Source organism: Fusarium phalaenopsidis (genome assembly GCF_050370095.1).
Source record: "Fusarium phalaenopsidis strain FUZ10S chromosome Unknown contig_32296, whole genome shotgun sequence".
Taxonomy (NCBI): domain Eukaryota; kingdom Fungi; phylum Ascomycota; class Sordariomycetes; order Hypocreales; family Nectriaceae; genus Fusarium; species Fusarium phalaenopsidis.
In genome coordinates this window covers 2,674,033-2,697,998 of record NW_028145408.1, presented here as the reverse complement: position 1 = coordinate 2,697,998, position 23,966 = coordinate 2,674,033, and the positions used below count along the sequence as shown (strand labels likewise).

Below are 23,966 nucleotides of genomic sequence, written 5' to 3'. Positions count from 1 at the left end.
AAGGTTTGGGTCGCATCAGGGGGACCAGCATTAATTGAAACTCAGGAGAGCAAATCCCATTGGGAGCTGAAGAAAGGGTGTTGGTTGCGCTCGCAGTTCTTCAGGTCTGCAGGGGTTGTTGTCGATCAGACAATTGATGCAGACGAAAACGGAAGCTGGGAAAACTCTCTGCCCTTGATATCGTATTCTCTTGTATTGGTGGGTTAAAGTTGTGCCGATCTGACGTTGTACTTGTGTTGTGAGATGTCTGCAGTTGTTTGTATCGGCAAGTGAGTCATTGCCGAACACAATAGGAAGATATCTAGAGATTAACATCAGCACAACGCAGCATATAATCCTCTTAAGCGCTTGGCGCAAAAACTGTTGATGCTAGAGATAAGACAACGTACCTCAAACTTGGCCGCTGTCTTGGTCTCTCTCCCTTGTCTTGAGCCAAGGTATATTTCAACCAACAACCAACACCGGGCGGCAACTCACCTGTGAGCAACCAATCACATCATGGCGCCCTCTGTCGAGCAACTGCTCAAGGATTACGAATTTGACCCTTCGCTGCTCCAGCGGGTGGCGTTCCGCAGATCAAAGCCTCCGCTGGCCATCGTCGAGCCTGACCCTTCATGGCCGGCAACTTTTGACCTGCTCAAGGCCCGCATCGAGTCCGCTCTCGGCAGCACAGCTGTCTCTATCAACCATGTCGGTTCAACGAGTATCCCAGGTCTTCCAGCCAAAGCCGTCATCGACATCGACTTGGTTGTCAAAGACGTGACAGACGAAGCATCCTACGCGCCCGCTCTCGAGGAAGCAGGCTTCCAGTTCCTTGTAAGGGAGCCTCATTGGCACGAGCACCGCTTCTTCTGCGGATACGAGCCCATATCTACAAACCTGCACGTCTGGGGACCTGACTCGCCGGAGGTTGTAAGACATAAGATCTTTACCGGCTGGCTGAGACGCAATGACTCGGATCGGGCGTTGTATGAGAGGACAAAGAGGGAGGCTGCTGCTGTGAGTGCTGAGAAGGGTGAGGATGTCATGCAATACAACAAGCGTAAGGAGGACGTGATTCGTGAGATTTTGCAGCGAGCATTTAAAGATTTGGGGTATACACAGTGATAAAGCAATGATCTTAGAAAAAGGGGATTCAAGAAAGGAATTCATTATAGTAAAAAGATCAAGGCGATATCATAGATTCTACATGGAAAGATGAAACCTCGGGAACTTGAAACCAGAGTATAGGGTAGACGGCCCCACTTGGCAACGGCATCATTCCGAGCTTGGCCCAAAATTTCAACATTCAACTCCAACCTCAACCATCACCACTTCCGCCCCGTCCATTGCATCACCAGCCGCAGTCCTCGCTGCGCGCTCTCAATCGCAATGAACACAATGTTCCGCTCAGTCACGCGCCTGGCGCGACCCGTCCTGGCTTCTCCCCTCGCTCAATCGCCCAGGTAAACCCTCACATCTCCCTCGTTCACCGAACCATCGACTAACCTCTCCAGGACGTTCACGACCCTCGTCCCCCTCCGACCCTCCCTCACCCCCTCCACCGTCCGCCGAACAGTCCTCCCCTCGAGCTTCACCCCCTCGACCGCCGCCTCGGCAGACCTGGTCCCCTCGAGCGCCATCTCAGCTCACCCTGCCATGGGCGACATGCAGATCCGCTGCGGTCCCCGAAACACTATGAACGGCGCCACGCGGCTGGTCCAGAAGCGCAGACACGGATTCCTCTACAGGACGCGGAGCCGGACGGGACGCAAGATCCTGTGGAGGAGGAAGCTCAAGGGCCGCAAGCACATTGCTCAATAAGAAAGCTTGGCAGAAACATGTGATGTACGATTACGAAAGGGAATAGAGAGGGCGAGGCTGGGGACAAGTTGTCCACTAGCGAAAACTCCCCCTCGTGTGATGCCATGTCTGTACAAAACAACACGATAAACCAAAAAATACCAAAGCAACCGTCCCACATGGTCCGTCTTTTCAGCTCGGGGCTGAAGCCTGAGCTGCATAATCAGGTGTGAAAAAACTCTCTCAGCAAGGCGGAAAGGCCGAGCATCCCGCTCACAATTGTCTGAGCGTGGGTTGTACAAGACATACATGACGCTTTCTCCGCCCGATACCGGGTAGTTTCTGAGTGGCCGAACAACGAAAGAGGGGGAAACTGGGATAAGCAGGGCAAACTTAATCCAGCTGAATGCATGTTTATTCTTCGGGGGAGACTCTCAAAGTAGAAGTCTCGGAGAGACAATGGCCACCTTGTCAACACCATCACGACTGCAGTCATCACAGGCTTCAGTCAAATGTGTAAAAGACTAAGGAAAACTCGTCTTGTCCCTCGGCTCGTTGGCAAATGTGGCGCATGCAGGTTCCTCTTCTCGCAGATCATCAGGCACATACACACTTGAGTTCAGCACAATAATAGTATTTTGGCTTATGTGATGCGTCGGCCCGTCTTGCATGAGAAGTAAGATGGTGGGTTAGAGATGGTACGATTGAGAGATGGAATAGGTAGGTGAGATAAAGGCTCATGGACGTAAGGTGGTGTTGATAGAGCCATCGGTATAACCATCTCGGACGGAACAAGAGAGAGAGAATCATCCAATGCTGTCTAGTTTCAACGGTTGAATACCACGTTAGCCTTGCGACTAAAAGATTAGTTTCTACAAAAAGTCCCAAGGAAAAAAACCAAGGAAACAAGAACAACGCTTCAACAACTTCCCCGCAAAATACAACCTTGTCCGCAAGTTCATGCCGGCCAAATCACCTCAATCCGAATAGCTCCGGACAATTCTACTTCGGGGAAACGGCCAAGCGAGAAAAAAAGAGGGGATGTACTCCGTACGTGCCGTTGCCTCTGTCTGCCTTTCTCTGTCCCGCTCGGCAGTTGCGTCACGTTGAGATGAGCTTGTGCGAAACATGGTTGGCTACAAGACTCTCCCCTGGGCGGCTATTCAACCCCCCCGGTCTGCCTTGTCACAGTGACGTGAAGGGGCCAATTTGACTCTGTTTCAACCACTCATTCACCTGACTTGAACACTCTTTCAACTCGTCACTCCACAGGGGGACAAGAGGAAGCTCTGGGTTCTGATTCCTCCCCTCAGCAAAGATGTGACGACCCTTGTTCCCACCCTGGTTGATCTCTCCGCAAGGCTGCCCACCCCTGGGGGCCTCACGTGGCTCATCGCCATCATCATTACCCATCTGGGAAGCTCGTCCGGTAGGGGTGTGTGCCCGCGGATCGAGAAGCTATCCACCCACCGCCGTCCGCGGACGGGAAAACATTCACAGGAGAGAAAAAAAAAAGCCCTCAACCCTTGCCTACCAGGATGGAAGAGCCAAGAATGCGGGGAGGAAAGACGACGAGTTGTCCTCTTGACGGCGGTTAGAGCTGAAAAAAGTATGCCCTAGCTTCCTGAGTGGGTTGCTGGCTGTTGATGAGCGGTATGAAGACGATGGTCTACAGCCCGTGGACGAGTATATAAGTTGCCGTGGCGTCCCGGTTCATCATGAAGTGCATGAGTTGAGAAGCATCTCGTCATCATCTACTCTCGTCCTCGCCCTGCGCCGGTTGAAGACAGTTCCCTTCAACCCCTTGAGCCGAACTCCTTGCTCCAGCCGTGTATACTGGCCCCGTAGACAACTTCCTCACCTCCAAATCCCCCGTCAGCGAAAATGCGCCTGCTTCCTCTCCTCTCGGTCGTAACGCTCACTGCGGCGAGTCCTATAGCCTCCGTCCAGGAGTACACTGACGCCTTGGAGAAGAGAGGTAACCACCAACACTCCCCCAAGACAGACCTCGCCCTAACAAGCCAACTTTACAGCCATCACCACCTCTCAGCTTGACTATGAAAACTTCAAGTTCTACATCCAACACGGTGCCGCAGCGTACTGCAACTCTGAGACGGCCTCTGGCCAAAAAATAACCTGCAACGACAACGGCTGCACAGGCGTCGAGGCCAACAACGCAATCATCGTAGCATCCTTCGTGTAAGCTCCCCTCCCCCTCACGAAGCCTTCAACTGACACGTAGCAGCGGAACAGGCACTGGTATCGGAGGCTACGTCTCCACCGACAACGTCCGCAAGGAGATTGTCCTCTCGATCCGCGGCAGCAGCAACATCCGCAACTGGCTCACCAACGTCGACTTTGGCCAGTCCAGCTGCTCCTACGTCAGCAACTGCGGTGTCCATACGGGCTTCCGCAACGCCTGGGATGAGATTGCCCAGCGCGCCAGGGACGCCGTTGCCAAGGCCCGCGCGATGAACCCGTCCTACAAGGTCATCTCCACGGGCCACTCTCTCGGCGGTGCTGTCGCAACTCTGGGTGCCGCTGACCTGAGGTCCAAGGGAACCCCAGTTGACATCTTCACCTTTGGTGCTCCCCGTGTGGGCAACGCCGAGCTCTCAGCATTCATCACGGCCCAGGCCGGCGGCGAGTTCCGTGTTACTCATGGCCGTGATCCCGTGCCCCGTCTGCCTCCCATCGTCTTTGGCTACAGACACACATCTCCTGAGTACTGGTTGGCCGGCGGTGCATCCACCAAGGTCGACTACACCGTCAACGACATCAAGGTCTGTGAAGGCGCCGCCAATCTCGCCTGCAACGGCGGTACACTAGGCCTGGATATCGTCGCTCATCTGCGCTACTTCCAGAACACCGATGCCTGCACAGCGGGTGGTATCTCGTGGAAGAGAGGGGACAAGGCCAAGCGTGACGAGATTCCCAAGCGCCAGGAGGGCATGACGGATGAGGAGTTGGAGCAGAAGCTCAACGACTATGTTGCTATGGACAAGGAGTACGTGGATAGCCATAAGATCTAGGCCTTGTAAAGAACTTATCCTTGCATGATCTCATAAAAACATGGAGGAATGATGCAAAATAATACAATGATGAATACTTATGACCGCCTCAATCCTGCATCATATGCCTGATTAACAGTACGTCTACATGACAACATCCGAGTCTAACACCAAGCCCATCTTTCATACATACATACATACATACATACATCATACAAACACAACAGGCATCATATTTAACAAATGCCCAAGACCATCCTGTAATCGCTAACCGGATGTGCTGATAACATCCGTTCTACCGGGAACGCCACGACACCAAAACACATCCTTCATGTCGGTACATGCCATCAATGTTCGCCCTCAACAATCATACCCTGCGCGTTGGGGACTCCAACCAGAATGACTCCTCGAGGCACTCTGACGCTCTTCACCTTCATGCATCCAAACACATTCACCTCCCGAATGCTAGGACACGCACGGAAAATGGACCCCAAGATGAAGTCCGTCACCTCTTCGCAGAAGCTGATTTCAAGCTCCTTCAGCTCCGGATAATGGGCATCCGGGTGGAATACCTCTTCGAAGGCCTCGCGTGTGATGTGACGACAAGCATGCACGTTGAGATACTGCAGCTTCTGTCCAGAATGCGCCATCAGGGCTTTAAACCCGTCGCTGCACAGCCCAAGCTTGTCTGGGTTCTCTCGTGGCTGGCTCGCATCAAGCTGTCGGCACTTCTGGAAATCCACGTAGTGTAGAGGCGCGTTGGCCCACTCAGTGAACAGGTCAACGAAGCCGGAGTCTGTCATCTCCTCACTGTCTGTGATGCGAAGTTTGGTGAGCGATCGGCAGTGTCGGTGGATGGCCCGTAGCAACCCATCATCGACTCCAGGAACCACCTTGAGTGACAGGGTACGAAGGTTCGCGCCAATCTTTGAGACGAGTTCGTTGTATGCCGACGTGTGTGTCTTGTTCTGCAACTGAAGACCGACATGTTCAAGTGTGGATATCTCTCCAATGGCCTTGACACCAACATCGGTAAACTTTTGGTTGTTCTCAACCTTAAGACGCTTCAGGTTGGGACAGCTCTCCTTCAGCACGACCATGGTGTCGTCACCAAAATGTTTGTCGGTATAGTAGACTTGCAGGGCTTTCAGCGTTTCACCCTTGGCGCGAAGAAACTGGTGCCACTTGTCTTCGCTCAAGAGGTTTGCTCCGTGGAGGTAAAAAGATTCGAGGGCGATATCGCGAGACAAGAGGTAGTCCATAACCTCGTCCTTGAACTGGATGCCGCATCGAATCTTGAGGTGTCGCAGCTGCTGGGCGACCTGAAAGATGCCAATGTACTCTTGCTCACCGAGCCTTGCGCCATCGTAAATGTGCACGCTCTCCGTGTTGGGCTGAACAAAGAGAGGGAGAGTCTCTGGCTTGAGCAGACGTCTCTTGGAAAACATTCGCGCAATCTTGTCGATCAAGTGGTCGGGAAGGTCTCCAAGACTGTCTGCGAGGTCGACATTCTTGGCCAAGGTCTGAACACAGAGCGTCGCCAAACTCTTAGTGCCGAAATCGCCGTCGAGAATTCGGCTTTGGATTGCACGGCGTCTCCCGACACCGCTGGCGCCTGTCTGCTTCTTCGGCTTCTTCTTAGGTTGATCCTGGCGTTCCTTGGCCACCTCTCTGCCACAAGGGGCACACAAGAGGCCGCCGTTAGGACCAGCAACCGAGTAAGGGGTGACGGTAAAGCGCTTCTCGCAGATCTCGCAGTTTTCCATCTGGCCGGGAAGAGGAGCCGATGTCTGCTCAAAGATGGCCCGAGCGAGCTCATCGTCATCGGAAGCGTCGACTCTCTTCTTGCGTCTCTTGAAGGCTTTGCTTTCCTTGATCTTTTGGATCTTCTTTTCTTCCTCCCTCTTCCGCTTCGTAGATTCGGCGGTGGCGTTCCGACCTGAACGTCGCCGAGTGCTAGCAGAAAGAGGGGCCGATGAAGATTCACCATCTTCATCCTCATCTCCATTCTGCGGGTTGTTGCTGGCCGCTGCTTGACGTCGACGAGCATCAGCATCTGCACGAATCTGGTTTGCAGAAATGTTGTGTGACTAAGGCGGGTTAGCATGTCAGGTAGACGGCCATCGCTACGAACTCACGGCAAGGAAATCAGTCAGCGCAGATTGGCTGTTGAAGTGTTAGCAGATGTACTTGGGTAAACGGTGCCGCTGGAGAGACTCACGGCCCGTATACAGCACGATTCGCTCTGGCAGGCCGAGTCTGAGCAGTTGGTTGAGTCTGGCCGATCTGTCCATTTTGGCCATTCTGACCAGCTTGACCATTCTGCGCAGCCTGACCAGCTGGAGCAGTTTGGCCATTTTGATTGTTGGCCTGGGTCTGCCTGGGCCGCGCCCTGCGAATGGCATTAGCACGTCGCAATATTTCGATTCCGGAGGGACCAGGGGTGAGCTTACATGATAAAGGCGACGGGTCGTCCGGCAAAGAAAATGTCGACTCTGGGACGAAAATAACCGTCAGTCTCCGGTGACAAAGATCCAGCTGTTGATATCAAAGGCCGATGTCAAAGGGGATGGGAAAATCGAGCCTTGATTAGAGTTGGCGCAGGAGACAAAGCTGCCTAGACGAGTGGCGTTCCTCTTGCACAGGCGCGAGTACGTCTTCGCGGAATTGGCACGGTGTCAGGTGACCTGAGTGATGATGAATGGCCTGGATCAAGGCAGCGGAGGGGCACCGGCTGCAATTAAAATGCAGCTCCCCGCGCACGTGACTTCGCGTTATCAATTCTCTCGACACTGTGAGACCGTGAATTGGCAGTTGGAAAGTGCGCCCCCAGAAAAAAGGAGCTGGGCCAGTGGCAACTCCTCCGATCAGCTCCCGTTCTTTATTTTCTTTGCACCATCGTTTGACCATCAAGGCTGCAGTGAAAAGGGGCATCTTCCCATTCACGCATGAGCGGGTGAATTTCGTTTGTTGGGTGGTGTTTGCTTTCTCTTCCCATTTCCCACTCCCGTCATCGTTTGTCCTTTACGCACCGCATTCTTCCCTGCTGCATCTCCGACCAGCATTAGTGCGAACAGACAGGGATCCATCCACCACCACCAGCTCTCTCCCGTCAGCAGCACCTCACCTTCAACTCCTTTGCTCATTGAAGGGAAACACTCTCTGCAGCTCTTGTCAAGATTCTCCCTCTTTCCCCTTCTCTCAGCGTTTTCGCTGGTCACCTTGACGTTGGTCGGCGGCACTCTGAGAAGGAACCCTGCTGGTTCGCCAACCTGCACATCGACTTCTTGACCAGCTGAATCAACCTCGTCGGCAAGATGCCTCGAGGTCGTCCATCCACTCGGGGTACGCCCGCTGCCTCCGAAATGGCAAACAGTAAGCTCTTCTGCTCTATCCATCTGTATGTTTTGCAGTTATTAATAATATTTAGCCTCTCGAGAAGCATCTACTGCATCAGTCCGGATCACTCGCGCTGCGACTAGAAATCAGGCTGCCTTATCCGCCTCAACTCCAGTTCAAGGCGCAGAGCTTCAGGCAGAAGCCCCGTCGGTTCCACGCCCCAGAGGCCGACCAAGGAAGAGCGCACCGGTAATCGAGATTGCATCATCGACTGCCGAATCTTCTGCCTTGGATGTCGCCCCTCCTCAGAAGAGACGTGGTCGCCCAAGCAAGGCTTTTATCGAGATTGAATCAACCTCGTCAGCCCCAACGCCTCAAGATGGCACTTCTGAGAGCGGCTACTCCACCCCTGCCACAAGCAAAGGCCCAACTCCTACTGCCACGGATTCTTTCAAGTCCACCTCGAGCCGTCTTCAAGTTGTTGTCCCTGGCCCTTCTCGACTTTCTGGTCAAGACCGCGAGCGAGCATCGCGAAAGAGCATTTACTCGATGAAGTCAGGCACCAAGGACAATCGAATCATCCTAGACTCCGATGACGAGGATTTCCCAGACAACTCCAGAGACGCTCAGCTCGCTCGTCGTCTTCAACAGGAAGATATGGCCCAGTACACCACTTCGTCTCTCCCACGTCGGAGCACACGAACCGTTGAGCCTGTTAGCTTAGTTGCCTCATCAGCTCCCCAGAAGGCACCAGCCAAGCGTGGCAGAAGCTCCACCAACTCCGCTCCCAAGAGCAGCCGTCCATCAAAGAAGAGCAAAGTCATTCCTGACTCTGACGAAGGCGAATCCGATATCAACATGGATGCGGAGATTGCAGCAGCTGCTGACCTCGGCTCAGACGATGAGTATGCTTTGGGCTTGAAATCGGATGGCGATGCGTCCTTCGCGGATCTCGACGATGCTAGTGACAGAGACGAGGCTGCAGACCTCTCTAGCGAAGATGATTTCGTCCCGTTCTCACGACGCCGTCAAGCCCGTGTCCCTCCCCGAAGACTGGCTCCGGCCCCGGCCCCTGCCTCGACCTCGGCCCCACAGCCTACCCAGGCAGCTCCGGCCAACCCCACCATCATACTCGACAGCGATTTCGACGCGACGGATTCTGTTAGTGGCTTTAGTATTAGTGATACTGACGAGGATCCTAACGACATCAATACCATGAATGCGGTGGCACTTCAATCCATCTCCAGATCGCGTCGTGCTTACAGAGCTACGGGAAGTAGCCGACGTCTTAAGAAGGAGCGAGATCGTCTGGAAACCCACCATCCAGAGATCAAGACGATGTGGCAGGAGCTGGAGAATATGCCTGTCCTCAAGGCTGGAAAGGCACCTCAGCCACAAACCATCTCACGCCAGCTCAAGCCATTCCAACTTGAAGGTCTCGCCTGGATGATGGAAATGGAAAAGACGGAGTGGAAGGGAGGTTTGCTTGGTGATGAGATGGGTCTAGGCAAGACGATCCAGGCCGTCTCCCTGATCATGTCGGATTATCCCGCCAAGCAACCTACTCTGGTCCTCGTCCCTCCCGTTGCTTTGATGCAATGGCAGCAGGAGATCAAGTCGTATACAGACGGCACACTGAAGACGTTTGTCTTTCACGGCACAAACCAAAAGTCTAAGAAAATGACTGTCAAGGATCTCAAGGCATACGATGTTATCATGATGTCGTACAACAGTCTCGAATCCATGTACCGCAAACAGGTGAAGGGGTTCAAGCGCAAGCATGAAATACACAAGGAGGACAGTGTGATTCACAGGATCAACTTTCATCGCATCATCTTGGATGAGGCACACTGCATCAAGACGCGAACTACAATGACGGCCAAAGCATGCTTCGCCTTGAAGACGACGTATCGCTGGTGCCTGTCTGGTACACCCCTTCAGAACCGAATCGGAGAACTCTTCTCTCTGGTTCGATTCCTCAACATCCGTCCCTTTGCATCCTACCTTTGCAAGCAATGCCCTTGCTCGACTCTCGAATGGTCCATGGATTCGGATAGTCGCTGCTCTCAGTGTAAGCACGCTGGAATGCAGCACGTATCTGTCTTCAACCAAGAGCTGCTGAACCCCATTCAAAAGTACGGCAACATTGGACCTGGTCGAGAAGCCTTCAGCAAGCTTCGCCTGATGACTGACCGCATTATGCTCCGTCGTCTCAAGAAGGACCACACCAACTCGATGGAGCTCCCTGTCAAGGAGATCTATGTCGACCGACAGTTCTTTGGAGAGGAGGAGAATGACTTTGCCAACAGCATCATGACCAACGGTCAACGCAAGTTTGACACCTACGTCGCCCAGGGTGTTCTCCTCAACAACTACGCCAACATCTTTGGTCTCATTATGCAGATGCGACAGGTTGCCGACCACCCTGACCTGATTCTGAAGAAGGATGCCGAAGGAGGTCAGAACGTGCTGATCTGCTGTATCTGCGATGAGCCAGCTGAAGACACGGTGCGTAGTCGGTGCAAGCATGACTTTTGCAGAGCCTGCGTCAGTAGCTATGTCCGCTCTACTGCTGAGCCTGATTGCCCTCGTTGCCACATCTCGCTATCGATCGACCTTGAGCAACCTGAGATCGAACAGGACGAGGCTCTCGTCAAGAAGAACTCGATTATCAACCGAATCAAGATGGAGAACTGGACTTCGTCGTCCAAGATTGAACTTCTCGTCCATGAGCTTCACAAGCTCCGCTCTGACAATGCCTCGCACAAGTCCATCATTTTCTCTCAATTCACCACGATGCTCCAGCTCATTGAGTGGCGTCTTCGACGTGCCGGAATCACCACGGTGATGCTGGACGGGAGCATGACGCCTGCTCAGCGCCAGGCATCCATTGAGCACTTCATGAACAATGTGGATGTCGAGTGCTTCCTCGTCTCTCTCAAGGCTGGTGGAGTGGCTCTGAACCTCACTGAGGCTTCGCGAGTCTTTATTGTTGATCCGTAAGTATCCGACCTGATAGCTGCTTAAATAGCCTACTGACATCTGCAGATGGTGGAACCCTGCTGCCGAGTGGCAGTCTGCCGACCGATGCCACCGTATCGGACAGACTCGACCTTGTACCATCACCCGCCTGTGCATCGAAGACTCGGTCGAGAGCCGCATGGTGCTGATCCAGGAGAAGAAGACGAGCATGATCCACTCGACTGTCAATGCTGACGACAAGGCGATGGACTCGCTCAGCCCTCAGGACATGCAGTTCCTGTTCCGCGGCTCCTGAGCGATTCGATAACTGCAGGATGACTTGATTTCTGTGCCTCTCTTGGAAGGAAATGTTGATGAGGCTTTGATTTTCACTCGAATCAAGTTTAAGGACTTTAGGAATCTTCGGGACGATTACGATCTTGTAATGTGAGTGGCATTTTAGCCACTGGAGCGGGTATGGAGTCGGGGAGTTGAGCGCAAGAGGATTTTGCCTTTGCTACTTCAACACGGCATGAGGGTGTTTTTGGAGTTACGGGGGCACATGTACGAGTTTAGTGAAAAGATTACGGAACGACCCAGGGACGAGGAACTCTTTTGCGTGAGATACGATACGGATAGGATCTTGCTCCTTATTAGATGGTACGGCTTGGTTCAACGTCAAGGATGTTGCACGGCTGGACAAGACAAAATGAGGCGATAGGCAATCGATACGTGTATTATATCAAGATGCTATCTGATAAACTGAAGTGTTCTTGAGTTCTAGCTGTCGTGGGATGCAACCACTCTGCAGTGTACCTCTGCTTCACATGCGTGAAGGACAAAAAAAGCGTCGACAAAATGCCCTCCCGAGACAAACGGGAGTAAGAATGAAACATGTGTCTAGGGAGCAATTCGAGCTTGCACTCAAATCAAAACGCCTAGATTTCCGTTCTACTGCCACACGACAGATCACAGGCCGAGAAGGGCCTTGGCACCAGGCTCGCTGCAGACGTAGATGACGTCGTGGGCGTTGGAGAAGCCATTGAACTGAGTGGCAGAGCACTTGGTGTAGGCGCCCATGTCCTCAAAGTAGAGCCAGTCGCCGACGTCGAGGATGGGATCGAAGCGGATGCTCTCGGTGACGCGGTCGATGCCGTCGCAGGTCGGGCCCCAGATGGAGTACTCGACACCCTCACCGGTGGGAACTGGGTGAGCAGAGGGGGTCTCGTAGAGGGTCTTGCCAGAGGCGCGGAGAATCTTTGCGACGGGGGTCTGGTGATCGAAGACGATGTTGGAAAAGTTGCCGTAGACGCCGTCGTTGACATAGACCATGTATCCCTTGCCGTCGAGTGTGGGGTCCTCGACAGTTCGCCGAGCGATGATGTTGCAGGCAATGGTGAAAGCCGTGGCGACGTAGTAGCGGCCAGGCTCGGCCATGATGTCGACTCCGCAACCGGGAGGGAAGAACTCGTCGAGAGCTTCACGGAGGACCTCGGCCATGGTCTCAAAGGTGTCGCCAGAGAAGCCACCTCCAACATCGAGGGTTCGCATGTCGAAGCCAAACTCGCGGGCCTGCTGGAAGACGGTGTGGGCGTCGCGAACGGCCTTGTAAAAGGCCAGAGGGTCAGAGGCTCCGGAGCCGACGTGGAAGCTAACACCGACAACGTTGAGACCGAGGTGCTTGGCAAGGGCCAGCAGGCCCTCAGCGGTCTCCATGGCGGCACCAAACTTCATACTGAAACGGCACATGCTCTCGCTATCGTCGGTCATGATGCGGAGGAAGAGCTCGGCTCCGGGGTAGAGCTTGGCGATCTTGTAGAGCTCATCGGAGTTGTCAAAGGTCATCTGCTTGACGCCAGCAGTCTTGACGTAACGGACGTACGAGTTGGTCTTGCAAGGCTGGGCGTAGATGATGCGGTCAGGGCTAAGTCCCAGGGAAAGGACCTGCTCGATCTCGGCCTTGGAGGCGCAATCGAAGCCGGTGCCGAGCTCGGCGAGGAGCTTGATGATCTGGGTGTCGGGGTTGCACTTGACGGCTGCACAAGTTAGAAGTGTTTGTATACCTGACAAAACCTTGACTCACCATAGAAGGGGCGAACACGGGGCAGGTTCTTCTTCCAGCGAAGGTGCTGGCGGTAGACCTCGCCGAGGTCCGCGACGAAGAAGGTGTCTTCATCGCCAGGGTCGCACATCTCATGATCGATGGCCTCCACACGCTGGTGGAGAGCCTCGCCAATAAGCTGCTTTGGGGTAATCACGCCATGTTGCTCAAGAGGTTCCTGGTAGATGGGTCTCTTTAATGCGATATGAGGGTGATTGACATTGTGGTTGTAGGTGTCGAGGACAGCCGTTGCCATAACCATATCCCAAACAGTAGTCTGCGACTGGGGTGGGATTGAAGAGAGGGTGTTGAGTGGTTGGGTCGCACGAGAGACGTTTGTGTTCCTCGAGGATTGAAAGTAGTGTAGCTTAACCGTGGGGGGTTGAGCTGGTGTTAGGGCGGTCGAGAGCGGTAGCAGACTGATCCCTCAGTGATCTGGCGAGGCCTCCTCGACTCTTCCTCAGTGAGAGGAAGAACCTCCGGAATCCTCCTATGCGGCAGCTGGTGGTCGTCCAAGGACGGCGGGGGAGTTCTTTCGGGTCGGGGGTTGTCCAAGACGAAAAGGTCGAGGAGCTTAGGCGTCGATTCCGGCAGCAGCAGGAGGAGGGATAACGTTGATGATGTGGGAAGGCTTGCGGAGGCTGAAATCTTTGTCACTGACGAAGCTCACGGCCGGAGGAGCCGTGGTGGGATCGGTGCCTTTGAAGAGACCAAAGGCGAGTCGACGGGGTTTTGGAGGAAGAGCTTGGAGGGGGAGCTCTTGCGGGCGCGTTGGGGCTTGTAAGCGAGGTGTTGTTGATGTGATGGTGGGTTGGTGTTTTGATGTTTGCAGACGAGGCAAGCAAGTGAGTAAGATAGAAGGAGTAAAAAAGTTGAAAGGAGGACGAGGCTTTTTATTCTCGATCAAGAGGTGAGAGAAGGAAGGGTGGTCCTATCCCAAAAAAGAAGTCGACAGGTTTTCCAAACAGAGGCAAAGTCCAAAAGTCTGGGCCTGAAATTATGCGGGTTTGAGTGGTTGGTTGGTTGGTTGATTGAAAAAAAAAGGTGGAGGAGAAATTTCTGACCTGTGACGTTGGGTTTGGAGGGGCAGGCACACAAGAGACAAGGAGGGAGCTGCCGCCCGGCAAGTCTCCACTTTAAGGTTTGGGAACGCCAGGAACTCGGTGGCGCAGCAGTATCAGAAGCAGTACACGCAATTGAGCTTGCGTCTAATACTCGTAGAAATTGAGTTCATCAAAGGGATATTCATTGACAGGTAGATACACTACTTCCAGTTACAATCTTCATTATTCACTATATTCTTTGCTCCCGATGCTCATCAACTGGCGGTGATCGAACCAGACTAGAAAATCGAACCAATTCCACTTCTTCTCCCCCCGGCAGCTCATCCCGTTGGTCCCTCTCTTCTCCGATGTGGCGCATGCACGCACGCACATTTGTCCATCCATTCGGGAGAAGAAATAAACAGGGCACACGAGAAAAATGCAGCCACGAGAACAAGTACGTACCAGTCAGTCTGTGTGTGGTCGTAATCATGACTCTTCTCACCGACAGACACCGAAACCCTGCCCTGTCGATCCCCGTCGATGTACTCGGTAGACGTCACGACATTTTCGCTCCTAGATTTATAGCTAGAGACTATGTACCTACGACCCAATTGATAATTCCCGCAACTTGAAGCATAGCCTGGATAGACATAGACACATACGATGCCTCGTATAATCAGGCTTCCACCAACAATCAAGTACGTAAGAAATCTGATGCTTTCAAAAGGGTCAGCTCGACTTCCGCATTGAGCCAGCTCCCCTCGGCAGAGCTCCATCTCGTCCTACATAGCACTCGGCCCGTCGGGCATCCATGCCTGACCCCAGCTCCAGAGAAAGCTTGTAACGGGCATGCAATTCAATTTCCCAGCTTCTCTCCCATATTTACCGATGTCCTGGTTGTTTCTGCCGTAAAATCCCTCTCCTTGAACCTGTCGTCGAATCGGCTCGGCTCCCGTGCCTTGCATCCTCCTCCATATAAATCAGGCGCAGCCAATGTGACAACTCGCCTGGATCCCCAGGTCCAACACCATATAAATGTCTATGTGCATGTACTCCGCTCTTTAGTCCAGCAATATCCATCGCTCAGGGACTCCGGCTCTGATAGAACGAGCTTTGACTCTCTCCCCTTTCTTGACCAAGCACCTGTTGCTTCACCCACAATTCTCATACCGCTGCCAACCGCTCATCCACTGGAACCACTCACGCTTGGTGCTTTCGCTCCGCAGCCGAGAGGATTCTCACGTGTCTGGTCAGCAGAGGTAGAGAAGAGTGAATGCCGCAACAGGTGCCGGGAAGAGACGGGGAGAGATATGTCTTTCATCTTGCGTTGCTCTGTGGTCTCTGTGCCATTGAAAGGGCCCAGAGATGTATCGTATCTGAACGCGTGAACAAAAAAGTGTCGATGAGGCGTCAATGCCTCGCGTCAAGCGTTGCCCGAATGTGTCAGTTGAGAAGGGTCGTCTATAATCTTGTGTCTGTAATGTACACTTCATCGTACAGTCATAGCCGCAGCCACTGCGTCTGCCCCGGATGGTCAGCCATATCTCGGCCACCCACCCTCCATGTCATGTCTGTCATGTCTGTCATACCCCGGTTAGCTTCTATAACAATCCTCCTTTTACTCAGCGCCCTTGACGTCCATCTCGCGGATCTTCCACTCGCCGTCGACCCATGACTGCTTCTCTCCCAGGAAAGAAACCCTCTCCTCGCCCTTGGCCATGGCATCAACCAGGTACCGTTGCGCCACATCGCGCACCTGGTCCTTGGTCACGTCCAGGAGCTGCACGCGCTTCGTCTGCTTCATCTCCTCAGTAATACCCGACAGGAACCGCCCCATGCCCTCCTGATTCACCGACTTAGGAGCATCAACTCCCTGGAACACGGAAATCTTAGCCTCCTCCAGGTCCCGGTCTGACCACTTCTTATCAACCGCCCACTGACCCGCATTGCGCATAATGCTCAGGGTGTTTTGGGGGTTAGGGTCGCGGTAAGAGTAGAAGCCGAACACACCATCCAGGGGTCGAGAGTAGGCACCTCCGCCGTAAGCGCCGCCCTTTTCACGGATCTCGTGGTGCAAGTGCTTGTGCGTGAGAAGCTGTGACAGGATCTGCAGCGGTGCGCCGTCCGCAGCCGTGTAAGACGTTGTGGGCACCGATAGACCACCATAGTAGACCTGGTAAGGCAGAGGGAAGAAGGTCTTGCTATCCCGAGGCAGCTGTCGGGGAGACGGGTTCTTCAATCCGAGCGGAGCATGCGAAAGACCGCCCATAAACTTCTGCAGCGAAGCGCCATTATCGGCCACACTCTCGGATCCGCATGTGATGGCTGTGCGAATGTTGCCGCCGGCCAGCGCAAAGTTCTGGATCTGCTTCAACTTGGCAATCACATCCTCCAGCTTATCCGACTCTGGCCGGCTGGCCAGGGAAGTCACCAGCTGAACCTGCGACAGACCCGACACCTGTTGCCTCAACCACGCGCTCCGGGTGAGGCCTGCTTCCGAGCTGCCCATAGCGAACCGGTGACCAGTAGAGGCAATGTCATTGACCACGCCATCGGCAGACGCCTGAAGAAGCTGTCGAATTCGAAGGGCTGCCTCGGGGCTGTCAAAGTCGGTTCCGAGGACGAGCTTTTGGATGATGTCAAACATGACAGGAACGTTGCGGTCCAACGCCATACCAGTGAAGATGAGGCCTTCACTGGCGGCGTGGAAGTCGGTCGGGGAGGGTGTGCAGTGGTATCCCACTGAGACACCACCAGTCTTGAGCTTGATGAGGTCCTCCAGCTGCTCCATAGTCATGTCCTTGGTACCGAGGCGCATGATGCTATCGGTGAATAGGGGAACGAGCTCACGCAGCTCGTCTGGCAGGTTCTCCAACGTGTTGATGGCCCGGAAGTAGGTCAAACCATTTGTTGGGGCCTCATGCCACTGGATCTTGACTCCATTGGCGTTCTCGTCCCGAACCACCACAGGCTCCTTGCTGCGAGGGATATCCTTGACGTGAACGGTCGGCAGGCAGCTCAAGTCTTCTGTGTTGGTCTTGTTCTGCTCGACCAGAAGGTCTTGTTCTTGCTTCTCAAAATGCTTGCGGGCATTCTCCTCGCCACCCGCCTCCTTGATCGCCGCCTGGATCTTACCCGCCAACCGCTCTTGCTCCTCCTTGACCAGATCCTCGCCATAAGTCGCCGAAGGGGCCATAGTGAATGTGAGGGCATTATCGTTGAGCAGGTACTTGTCGATCAAACCCTCCAGGTAGTTGCCCTCGGCAAGCTTAGCCTGAAAAGCCGTGATGGTATCGTTCCAGGCCAGGTTGTCAAAGGGATCAACGCCGTTGAACCACTTGGGCTTCAGGCGGTTGAGCATGGAGAATCCAAAGTTGGCAGTCTTGTGCTTGAGCGCCAACTCCAGCTGGTGCAGCGAGCCGTCAATCTTGGTCTGCTCGAAGCCCTTGTCACGGGCATCCCGGAGAATTTGCTGCACCTTCTCCTTGAGCTTGGCCACATCAGCCTCCTGGACACCTGTAAGACCGATAGAGAAGATTCCTCGCCTGGCAGAGCTGTCGTATCCAGCATTGGGGCTCCAGTCAGCGCCCATACCAGCCTCAATCAAACCGCGGTAAAGAGGAGAGCCATAGCCGTCCATGAGCAGAGTAGACAGGAGGGCAATAGAGAATGACTCGAGAACGTCGCTAGTATCGCCCATCACCCATGATACTGAAGTCTTGAACTGGCGGTCGGCATCCACCAGAGGATCCAAGGGTCCATACAAGGTCACATCCTGAGGACCGTCCAGCTTGATGGGCTCACGGATCTCCTTGTCTCCCTGGATCTTCTCGAATGCTTGGAGCTGAGCGTCAACCTGTTGCAGGTGATCCACAAGAGGCATATCGCCATAAGTAAACACCTTGGCGTTGCTAGGGTGGTAGTGCTCGGCATGGAACTTCTGCAGCTGCTCATAAGTAAGATCAGTGATCTTCTGAGGGTCACCACCCGAGTTGTTGATATCAGGGAAGATGTGGTCGTGGAAGCGGATGTAGTATAGGTATCCAGCATCCGACATCTGGCCCTTCATCTCGTTGTAAACGACACCCTTGAACACCAACTTCTTGCTAGCTTCATCCTCGGCGAGCGGGTTCTCAGGGCCAATTCGCCAGCCCTCCTGAGTAAAATCGGACTGCTTGAGCAGTGGGTGCAACGTAGCATCGAGGTACACCGACATGAGGTTCTTGAAATCTTGCGCGTTGGTTGTGGCGAAGGGGTAGAAGGTGTGGTCCGAAGCCGTGAAAGCGTTCATGAAGTTTGATAGCGTTCGTGGTAGCATCTTGAAGAAGGGGTCGCGGATAGGGTATCTAGACCTTGTCAGCCACTGCCATCTTGCTGGCAGGAGTCAGAGTGGCCATACTTATTGCTACCACACAGCGTCGTATGCTCCAGGATGTGTGGCACTCCCGTGTCGTCCGGAGGGTTCGTCTTGAAGCCGATCGAGAAGACATTGTTGCTGTCGTCGCGTGCAATGTGCAAGTAATCGGCGCCAGTCTTGTCGTGTTGCAGATGCAAAGCTGTCAACTCAAGTTCCGGCACATGCTTGGATCGCACGAGAGTGAAGCCATGGAGCTTTTCGCCAGGCTTTGGGAACTGCGACAGCTCCGTCACGGCCTTGCGAGCGCCGGCCGCAGCGTTGCGAAGCATTGTGGATGGGGGAGAAATTAAAAAGAAGATGAAGAAGAAAGAGACGAGATCTAATAATACATAAAACAATCAAGTTAGCGTAGAGATCCAGGCGAGATCCGACAACAAGGACCCGACGTCTAGTGTCGTCAAATAAAAGAGTCAGGATTGAGATTTCGCGAATGGATGCAGGCCGTCGGCACAATGACGCCGGAACGTTTCGCCCCGAGTCGAGTCGAGGTACGTACCCCGGCCCTACAGCCAGCCCCAGTCAGACTGGAGTCCCCCTCCAGGGCAGCCTGAACCTGAGCCCGCCTGCCCGCCCACGTCAGTCTCCCAGGGTGCGTAATGGCTGGTGGCCACTGGGTGGCTCGCCCGGCCATTAGTGGGCGCCATTTCAGTGGGTGACCACTAAAAGTCCCCTGTGTGATTAGTCATGCTCCCGCAAAACCCATCCATGCCTCCATCCCAAGACTCCATGAGCCCTCTATCTCGACCCCAGCCGAGCGACTGTTTTTGTCCATGACCAACAAGCCGCGGTGGCTTTTCTTGCTGTGCGCCTCGAGTCTTGCCAGTCACGTTGCACTGCCACCGTTTCCCACAGTCGAAGGCCATTGCCGTTAATTATCACAAACTCAAACCCAAGTCGAGGTGCGAAAACATTGACCTCCCAGTCTTGAATGTGCCGCTCTGCATTACAAAGTGGGCAATTCTCTGCGTGAACTCGACTAACAGCCTTGTCCCGCACTCTAGCCGACGTTCCTTTCTCGCAATCGGCTGCATATCCATAGCCACCTCATCATCAATAGCCTCTCCGATCCAGTGACTCGAGTACTTCGATCCATCTCTTCCGCGACGACACCGGCCCTATTCATCCATCCCGCCTCGATGCTATCGGGCCTTGTAACTGCCCCCGTGACCCCCGCCCAACCGCCCGCCGTCTACTGCCTGAACCTCGATCGTTGCCGAACCGGTGATGCCTGCCAGTCAGTTGGATGCTCCTCTAGCCAACGGGCACGACGGCCACGTCCATCCGCCAGCAACGTCAGCCAAGAAGGCCAAGGGCAAGAAAGCCATGGATTCAAACGAGGCCACGCGCCTTCTCCACGCGCGCATCTCCCAGCTGGAGCAAGATGCCGCTGGGGAGAAGGATCAAGAGCTGGAAATCGGTGCGTCTCGCCCCTATCGTTAAAGTGGCAATGCAATGTTATACCGTTCACTGCCGTGGCGCCTGCAGACAACGAGGCCAAAATCGGAATGCTGATACGTTGGGGATGCAGAGCGCGAAGTCAAAAGGGCGAACCGAGACCTTCTGCAGCAGGTTTCCAAAATGGACAACATGCAAAAGATTGACCATCTCACCAAGCGGTCCAGTGAACTGCTGGCTGACATGCGACGACTCGAGCGTGAGAATCAAAAGAACAAGCGACGAGGCGACAATCTGCAAAAGGAACGAGATACAGGCCGAACTGAGCTTAGCAAGACGGTTGGACTGAAGGAGAAACTCGAGAAGCTGTGCCGCGAACTCCAGCGTGACAACAACAGGATGAAGGTCGGTCGCGTTTGCCACGACGATGGGATATGGGACTCAATACTGACGGAATGAATCGACATCAGACCGAGAACAAGGAACTTCAAACAACCCAGAAGCGGAACAACACTCACTGGGATGAGAAGTATGCTACGCTGTTGTCGAAACTCGAGGGATATCAGGAAGAGAAGGATACTCCGAAAAAGCAGGTCGTGGACATGGAGGTTGACGAACTGTAAGACTGGCGCAATTTGGGCAAGTTGACCTACTAACACGACATTCAGGTTTCGAGTGCGCTTCAAGTCCTTCATCGAGCAATACGAATTACGCGAGTTACATTTCCACTCCCTCATGCGGACCAAAGAGCTCGAAGTCCAATATCACATGGCTCGGTACGAGAGAGAAAAGAAGAATGCCGAAGGCGAATCAGCCAAGGCCCGGCACCTCCAAGCCCAAGTTCAAGCCTTCACTAAGACGGAGACGGAGCTCAGGAATCAACTCAACGTCTACGTGGATAAGTTTAAGCAGGTGAGGGGATTCGGCAGTAGCAGCGCGCATGTTGACTAATGGCACAGCAGGTTGAGGATACCCTGAACAATAGCAACGACCTGTTTTTGTCGTTCCGCAAGGAGATGGAGGACATGTCCAAAAAGGGCAAGCGGTTAGAGAAGGAGAACGAGGCTCTGAAGCGCCAAAAGGAGGCGACAGCAGCCAACATCATCCGCATGGCCGAGGAGCGCCAGGAATGGAAGAAGAAGACAGAGTCAGCCGAGAAGAAGTCGGAGAAGCTCATGAGTATCATCCAACAGATGCAACAGCAAGGACGCAAAGTACCGCCCGGCATGGCCAACACGGTCGAGAGCTGTTACTCGGACAGCCACGGAGGGAACGAAGGGGATGAGAGCGACTACTCTGACGAAGAGGGCGAGGAGGAAGAACTTAGCGAGTTCGACGATGATACAGAGGAGGAACCGCAAAGCAATGAGCAAGGGACCCCGGTACCTTTTGGCCCTGAGCGTCCCCCTCAGCCAGCTCCTGCGGCCGCTACCAACGGACACTAGGAGGCCACTGGAAGCGGGAGCCCAAGCCGTAGCCATAACCACTCTCGGGGATGAGAGGGATCCGGGTTCTGATGAGCCTGGATCTTGAGCCATCAAACGCCGGCGATACAGTTGGCTTTTCCCCTGAGAGATTGCTCCCACATGACGCGGAGGTTGACGATCCATCAGAGGACTGGGTCAATATCACCGCGGAGTAAAGAGCTGTTGGGTTTACATTCGTTGGCTAAGCTGGTTGGGTTACTGCTAGAGGTGCTTGTTTTTGTTGCGTTGCTGTTGCTGTTGTGTGTAAGATGTATTGTCGTAGCTTCCAGCAGTGTTGAACCATCATCGCCCTCTTGTATTTGGTTAAATGGCTGTGCCGCTTGGTCTGAGGCGTGTGTCGCCCATGTTGTGAGGCATGATTGTGAAGCTGACGATAGGGCGGACACTCGATAAGGGGGCTTTCTCGGACGTAGAATCAGCCGAGATCGATTGACGGCAGGCCAATTACTTATAAATACTAACTATGTAAGCAGATACGAGGCCTCCCTATGCGATTAAAAGTCGTCATATCTCCGGTGCCTTGACGTGTGAAAGGACGCGACATCGGCATATCGGCGAATATCAGCCCCGATGGAACGGCGCGTTTAGGCCACCTCATCCATCCCACTTCCGCCCGCGCATGCGCTGCGCATCCAGCTCGTATAGCCTCGCTCTTACAACTACAGTAGTCCCCAGGTTTACGTGTTCCATCGACAACACCGCAACCATGGACTTTCTTCAGGTATGTCTATGCTCTCTATACGCTTTGTTGCTTGCCAATTCGCATTTCTATACATCATGGACTCTGCTAACTTGCACAGCGCCTCGCGCGCTTCCTCGACCGCCCGCTCTTCCCGTGGAAGAAGCTCATCATGGGCTTCTCAGTCGGCCAGTACCTCTTCGAAACCTTCCTCACCCTCCGCCAGTACCGCGTCCTCCAGAACACCAAGCCCCCCGTCGTCCTCTCCAAGGAGGTCTCCCAGGAAGTCTTTGACAAGTCGCAGGCCTACGGCCGCGCCAAGGCAAAGTTTGAAATCGTCAACGGTCTATACTCGCAGCTCCAGAACCTCGCCTTTATGCACTTTGATATACTACCCAAGCTCTGGTCCTGGTCTGGTGATTTGCTCCTCAAGTTTGCGCCTGCGAGGTTCACGGGCGAGATTAGCCATACTATCGTCTTCGTCTTGACTTTTGCCGCCATAAGCCAGATCCTTCGACTCCCTGCCTCCATCTACCAGACGTTTGTCCTCGAGGAGAAATTCGGCTTCAACAAGCAGACGCCCAAGCTCTTCGTCACGGATCTCATCAAGACGCAGCTCCTGACCTTTGTCCTCGCGCCCCCCTTCCTCGCCGGCTTCCTCAAGATCATCCAAAAGACTGGTAACCAGTTCTTCTACTACCTCTGGCTCTTCGTCATCGCTCTCCAGGTCTTCATGATCACCATCTACCCGATCGCCATCCTGCCCCTGTTCAACAAGCTGTCGCCTCTCGAGGACGGCGAGCTCAAGACAAAGGTCGAGTCTCTTGCCGCCAGCCTCAAGTTCCCCCTGCACGAGCTCTATGTCATCGATGGCAGCAAGCGCAGCGCCCACTCCAACGCCTATTTCTTTGGTCTCCCCTGGAAGAAGCACATTGTCATCTACGATACTCTTATTGAGAAGAGCGAGCCTCAGGAGGTTGTTGCTGTTCTTGCGCACGAGCTTGGTCACTGGAAGCTTGGTCACACGACCAGCCTGTTTGGTATCTCCCAGGTAAGTAACACGTCCTCATCGCTGTGTATCAAGACTAACACTGCCAGGCTCACACCTTCTACATCTTCCTTCTCTTCTCCGTCTTCATCAACAACCACTCCCTGTACTCGGACTTTGGCTTCCTCACCCAGCACCCCATCATTATCGGCTTTATCCTCTTCTCGGACGCCCTCGCCCCCATGGACCTGGTCATCACCCTGCTCATGCACATCATCAGCCGCAAGTTCGAGTTCCAGGCCGACGCCTTTGCCAAGCAGCTCGGCTACCCCGAGGAGCTCGCCCGCTCCCTGCTCAAGCTCCAGATCCAGAACCTCAGCACCATGGACGCCGACTGGATGTACGCCAGCTACCACTTCTCCCACCCTCACCTGTCGGAGCGCCTCAAGGCTCTTGGCTGGAAGGGTTCCGAAGGTGTCACTGAGGGTGTCCCCGACAAGGCTGCCGAGGCCTCTGAAAAGGAGGGCGTCGTCAAGGCCAGCGGCCGAGATGAGCTGTAGATTTCTGGGAAATAGAATAGGTGTATGTTGTATAGAAAGAAAGGGTGTGTTTTTCATTAAAATCTACACTGCAATTCCGCAGATGAGATACAGGGATAAACAGGAAAAGGGGCCGAGATGAGAGTCGATCTAGAAGGGACCGGCCATCCCTAGAGGTATAGATTCAGACTCGTGTACAATACAACCAAGTGTATTTCTTT

The 23,966-nt window shown here is 54.0% G+C and overlaps 9 protein-coding genes across 9 annotated transcripts; 6 read left to right on the top strand and 3 right to left on the bottom strand.

Moving 5' to 3' along the window:
• Positions 1–498: 498 nt before the first annotated feature.
• LRP88_06417 (grpb/dephospho-CoA kinase) lies at positions 499–1,107 on the top strand (the record flags this gene model as incomplete). Its single annotated transcript, XM_083242956.1, has 1 exon — positions 499–1,107. The coding sequence occupies one exon, from the start codon at positions 499–501 to the stop codon at positions 1,105–1,107; it is 609 nt and encodes a 202-aa protein (XP_083101892.1).
• A 273-nt stretch (positions 1,108–1,380) lies between these two features.
• On the top strand, positions 1,381–1,803 carry LRP88_06416 (bL34 family ribosomal protein; the record flags this gene model as incomplete). Its single annotated transcript, XM_083242955.1, has 2 exons — positions 1,381–1,445; positions 1,497–1,803. 2 exons carry the CDS (start codon positions 1,381–1,383, stop codon positions 1,801–1,803), a joined length of 372 nt encoding a protein of 123 aa, XP_083101891.1.
• A 1,863-nt stretch (positions 1,804–3,666) lies between these two features.
• LRP88_06415 (Alpha/Beta hydrolase protein) lies at positions 3,667–4,814 on the top strand (the record flags this gene model as incomplete). Its single annotated transcript, XM_083242954.1, has 3 exons — positions 3,667–3,760; positions 3,816–3,879; positions 4,028–4,814. The coding sequence occupies 3 exons, from the start codon at positions 3,667–3,669 to the stop codon at positions 4,812–4,814; spliced, it is 945 nt and encodes a 314-aa protein (XP_083101890.1).
• A 326-nt stretch (positions 4,815–5,140) lies between these two features.
• LRP88_06414 (uncharacterized protein) lies at positions 5,141–7,845 on the bottom strand (the record flags this gene model as incomplete). The annotated part of the gene is made up of 5 exons (XM_083242953.1): positions 5,141–6,883; positions 6,935–6,959; positions 7,015–7,185; positions 7,247–7,288; positions 7,826–7,845. 5 exons carry the CDS (start codon positions 7,843–7,845, stop codon positions 5,141–5,143), a joined length of 2,001 nt encoding a protein of 666 aa, XP_083101889.1.
• Positions 7,846–8,420: 575 nt separating this feature from the next.
• On the top strand, positions 8,421–11,409 carry LRP88_06413 (SNF2 family N-terminal domain-containing protein; the record flags this gene model as incomplete). The annotated part of the gene is made up of 2 exons (XM_083242952.1): positions 8,421–11,131; positions 11,181–11,409. The coding sequence occupies 2 exons, from the start codon at positions 8,421–8,423 to the stop codon at positions 11,407–11,409; spliced, it is 2,940 nt and encodes a 979-aa protein (XP_083101888.1).
• A 653-nt stretch (positions 11,410–12,062) lies between these two features.
• LRP88_06412 (pyridoxal-dependent decarboxylase) lies at positions 12,063–13,456 on the bottom strand (the record flags this gene model as incomplete). The annotated part of the gene is made up of 2 exons (XM_083242951.1): positions 12,063–13,129; positions 13,177–13,456. 2 exons carry the CDS (start codon positions 13,454–13,456, stop codon positions 12,063–12,065), a joined length of 1,347 nt encoding a protein of 448 aa, XP_083101887.1.
• Positions 13,457–15,858: 2,402 nt separating this feature from the next.
• Positions 15,859–18,926, bottom strand: LRP88_06411 (pitrilysin family metalloprotease; the record flags this gene model as incomplete). Its single annotated transcript, XM_083242950.1, has 2 exons — positions 15,859–18,586; positions 18,640–18,926. 2 exons carry the CDS (start codon positions 18,924–18,926, stop codon positions 15,859–15,861), a joined length of 3,015 nt encoding a protein of 1,004 aa, XP_083101886.1.
• Positions 18,927–19,881: 955 nt separating this feature from the next.
• LRP88_06410 (myosin-like coiled-coil protein-domain-containing protein) lies at positions 19,882–21,497 on the top strand (the record flags this gene model as incomplete). The annotated part of the gene is made up of 5 exons (XM_083242949.1): positions 19,882–20,074; positions 20,186–20,457; positions 20,523–20,671; positions 20,721–20,964; positions 21,015–21,497. 5 exons carry the CDS (start codon positions 19,882–19,884, stop codon positions 21,495–21,497), a joined length of 1,341 nt encoding a protein of 446 aa, XP_083101885.1.
• A 748-nt stretch (positions 21,498–22,245) lies between these two features.
• LRP88_06409 (zinc metalloprotease) lies at positions 22,246–23,766 on the top strand (the record flags this gene model as incomplete). The annotated part of the gene is made up of 3 exons (XM_083242948.1): positions 22,246–22,260; positions 22,340–23,269; positions 23,317–23,766. 3 exons carry the CDS (start codon positions 22,246–22,248, stop codon positions 23,764–23,766), a joined length of 1,395 nt encoding a protein of 464 aa, XP_083101884.1.
• Positions 23,767–23,966: the final 200 nt, after the last annotated feature.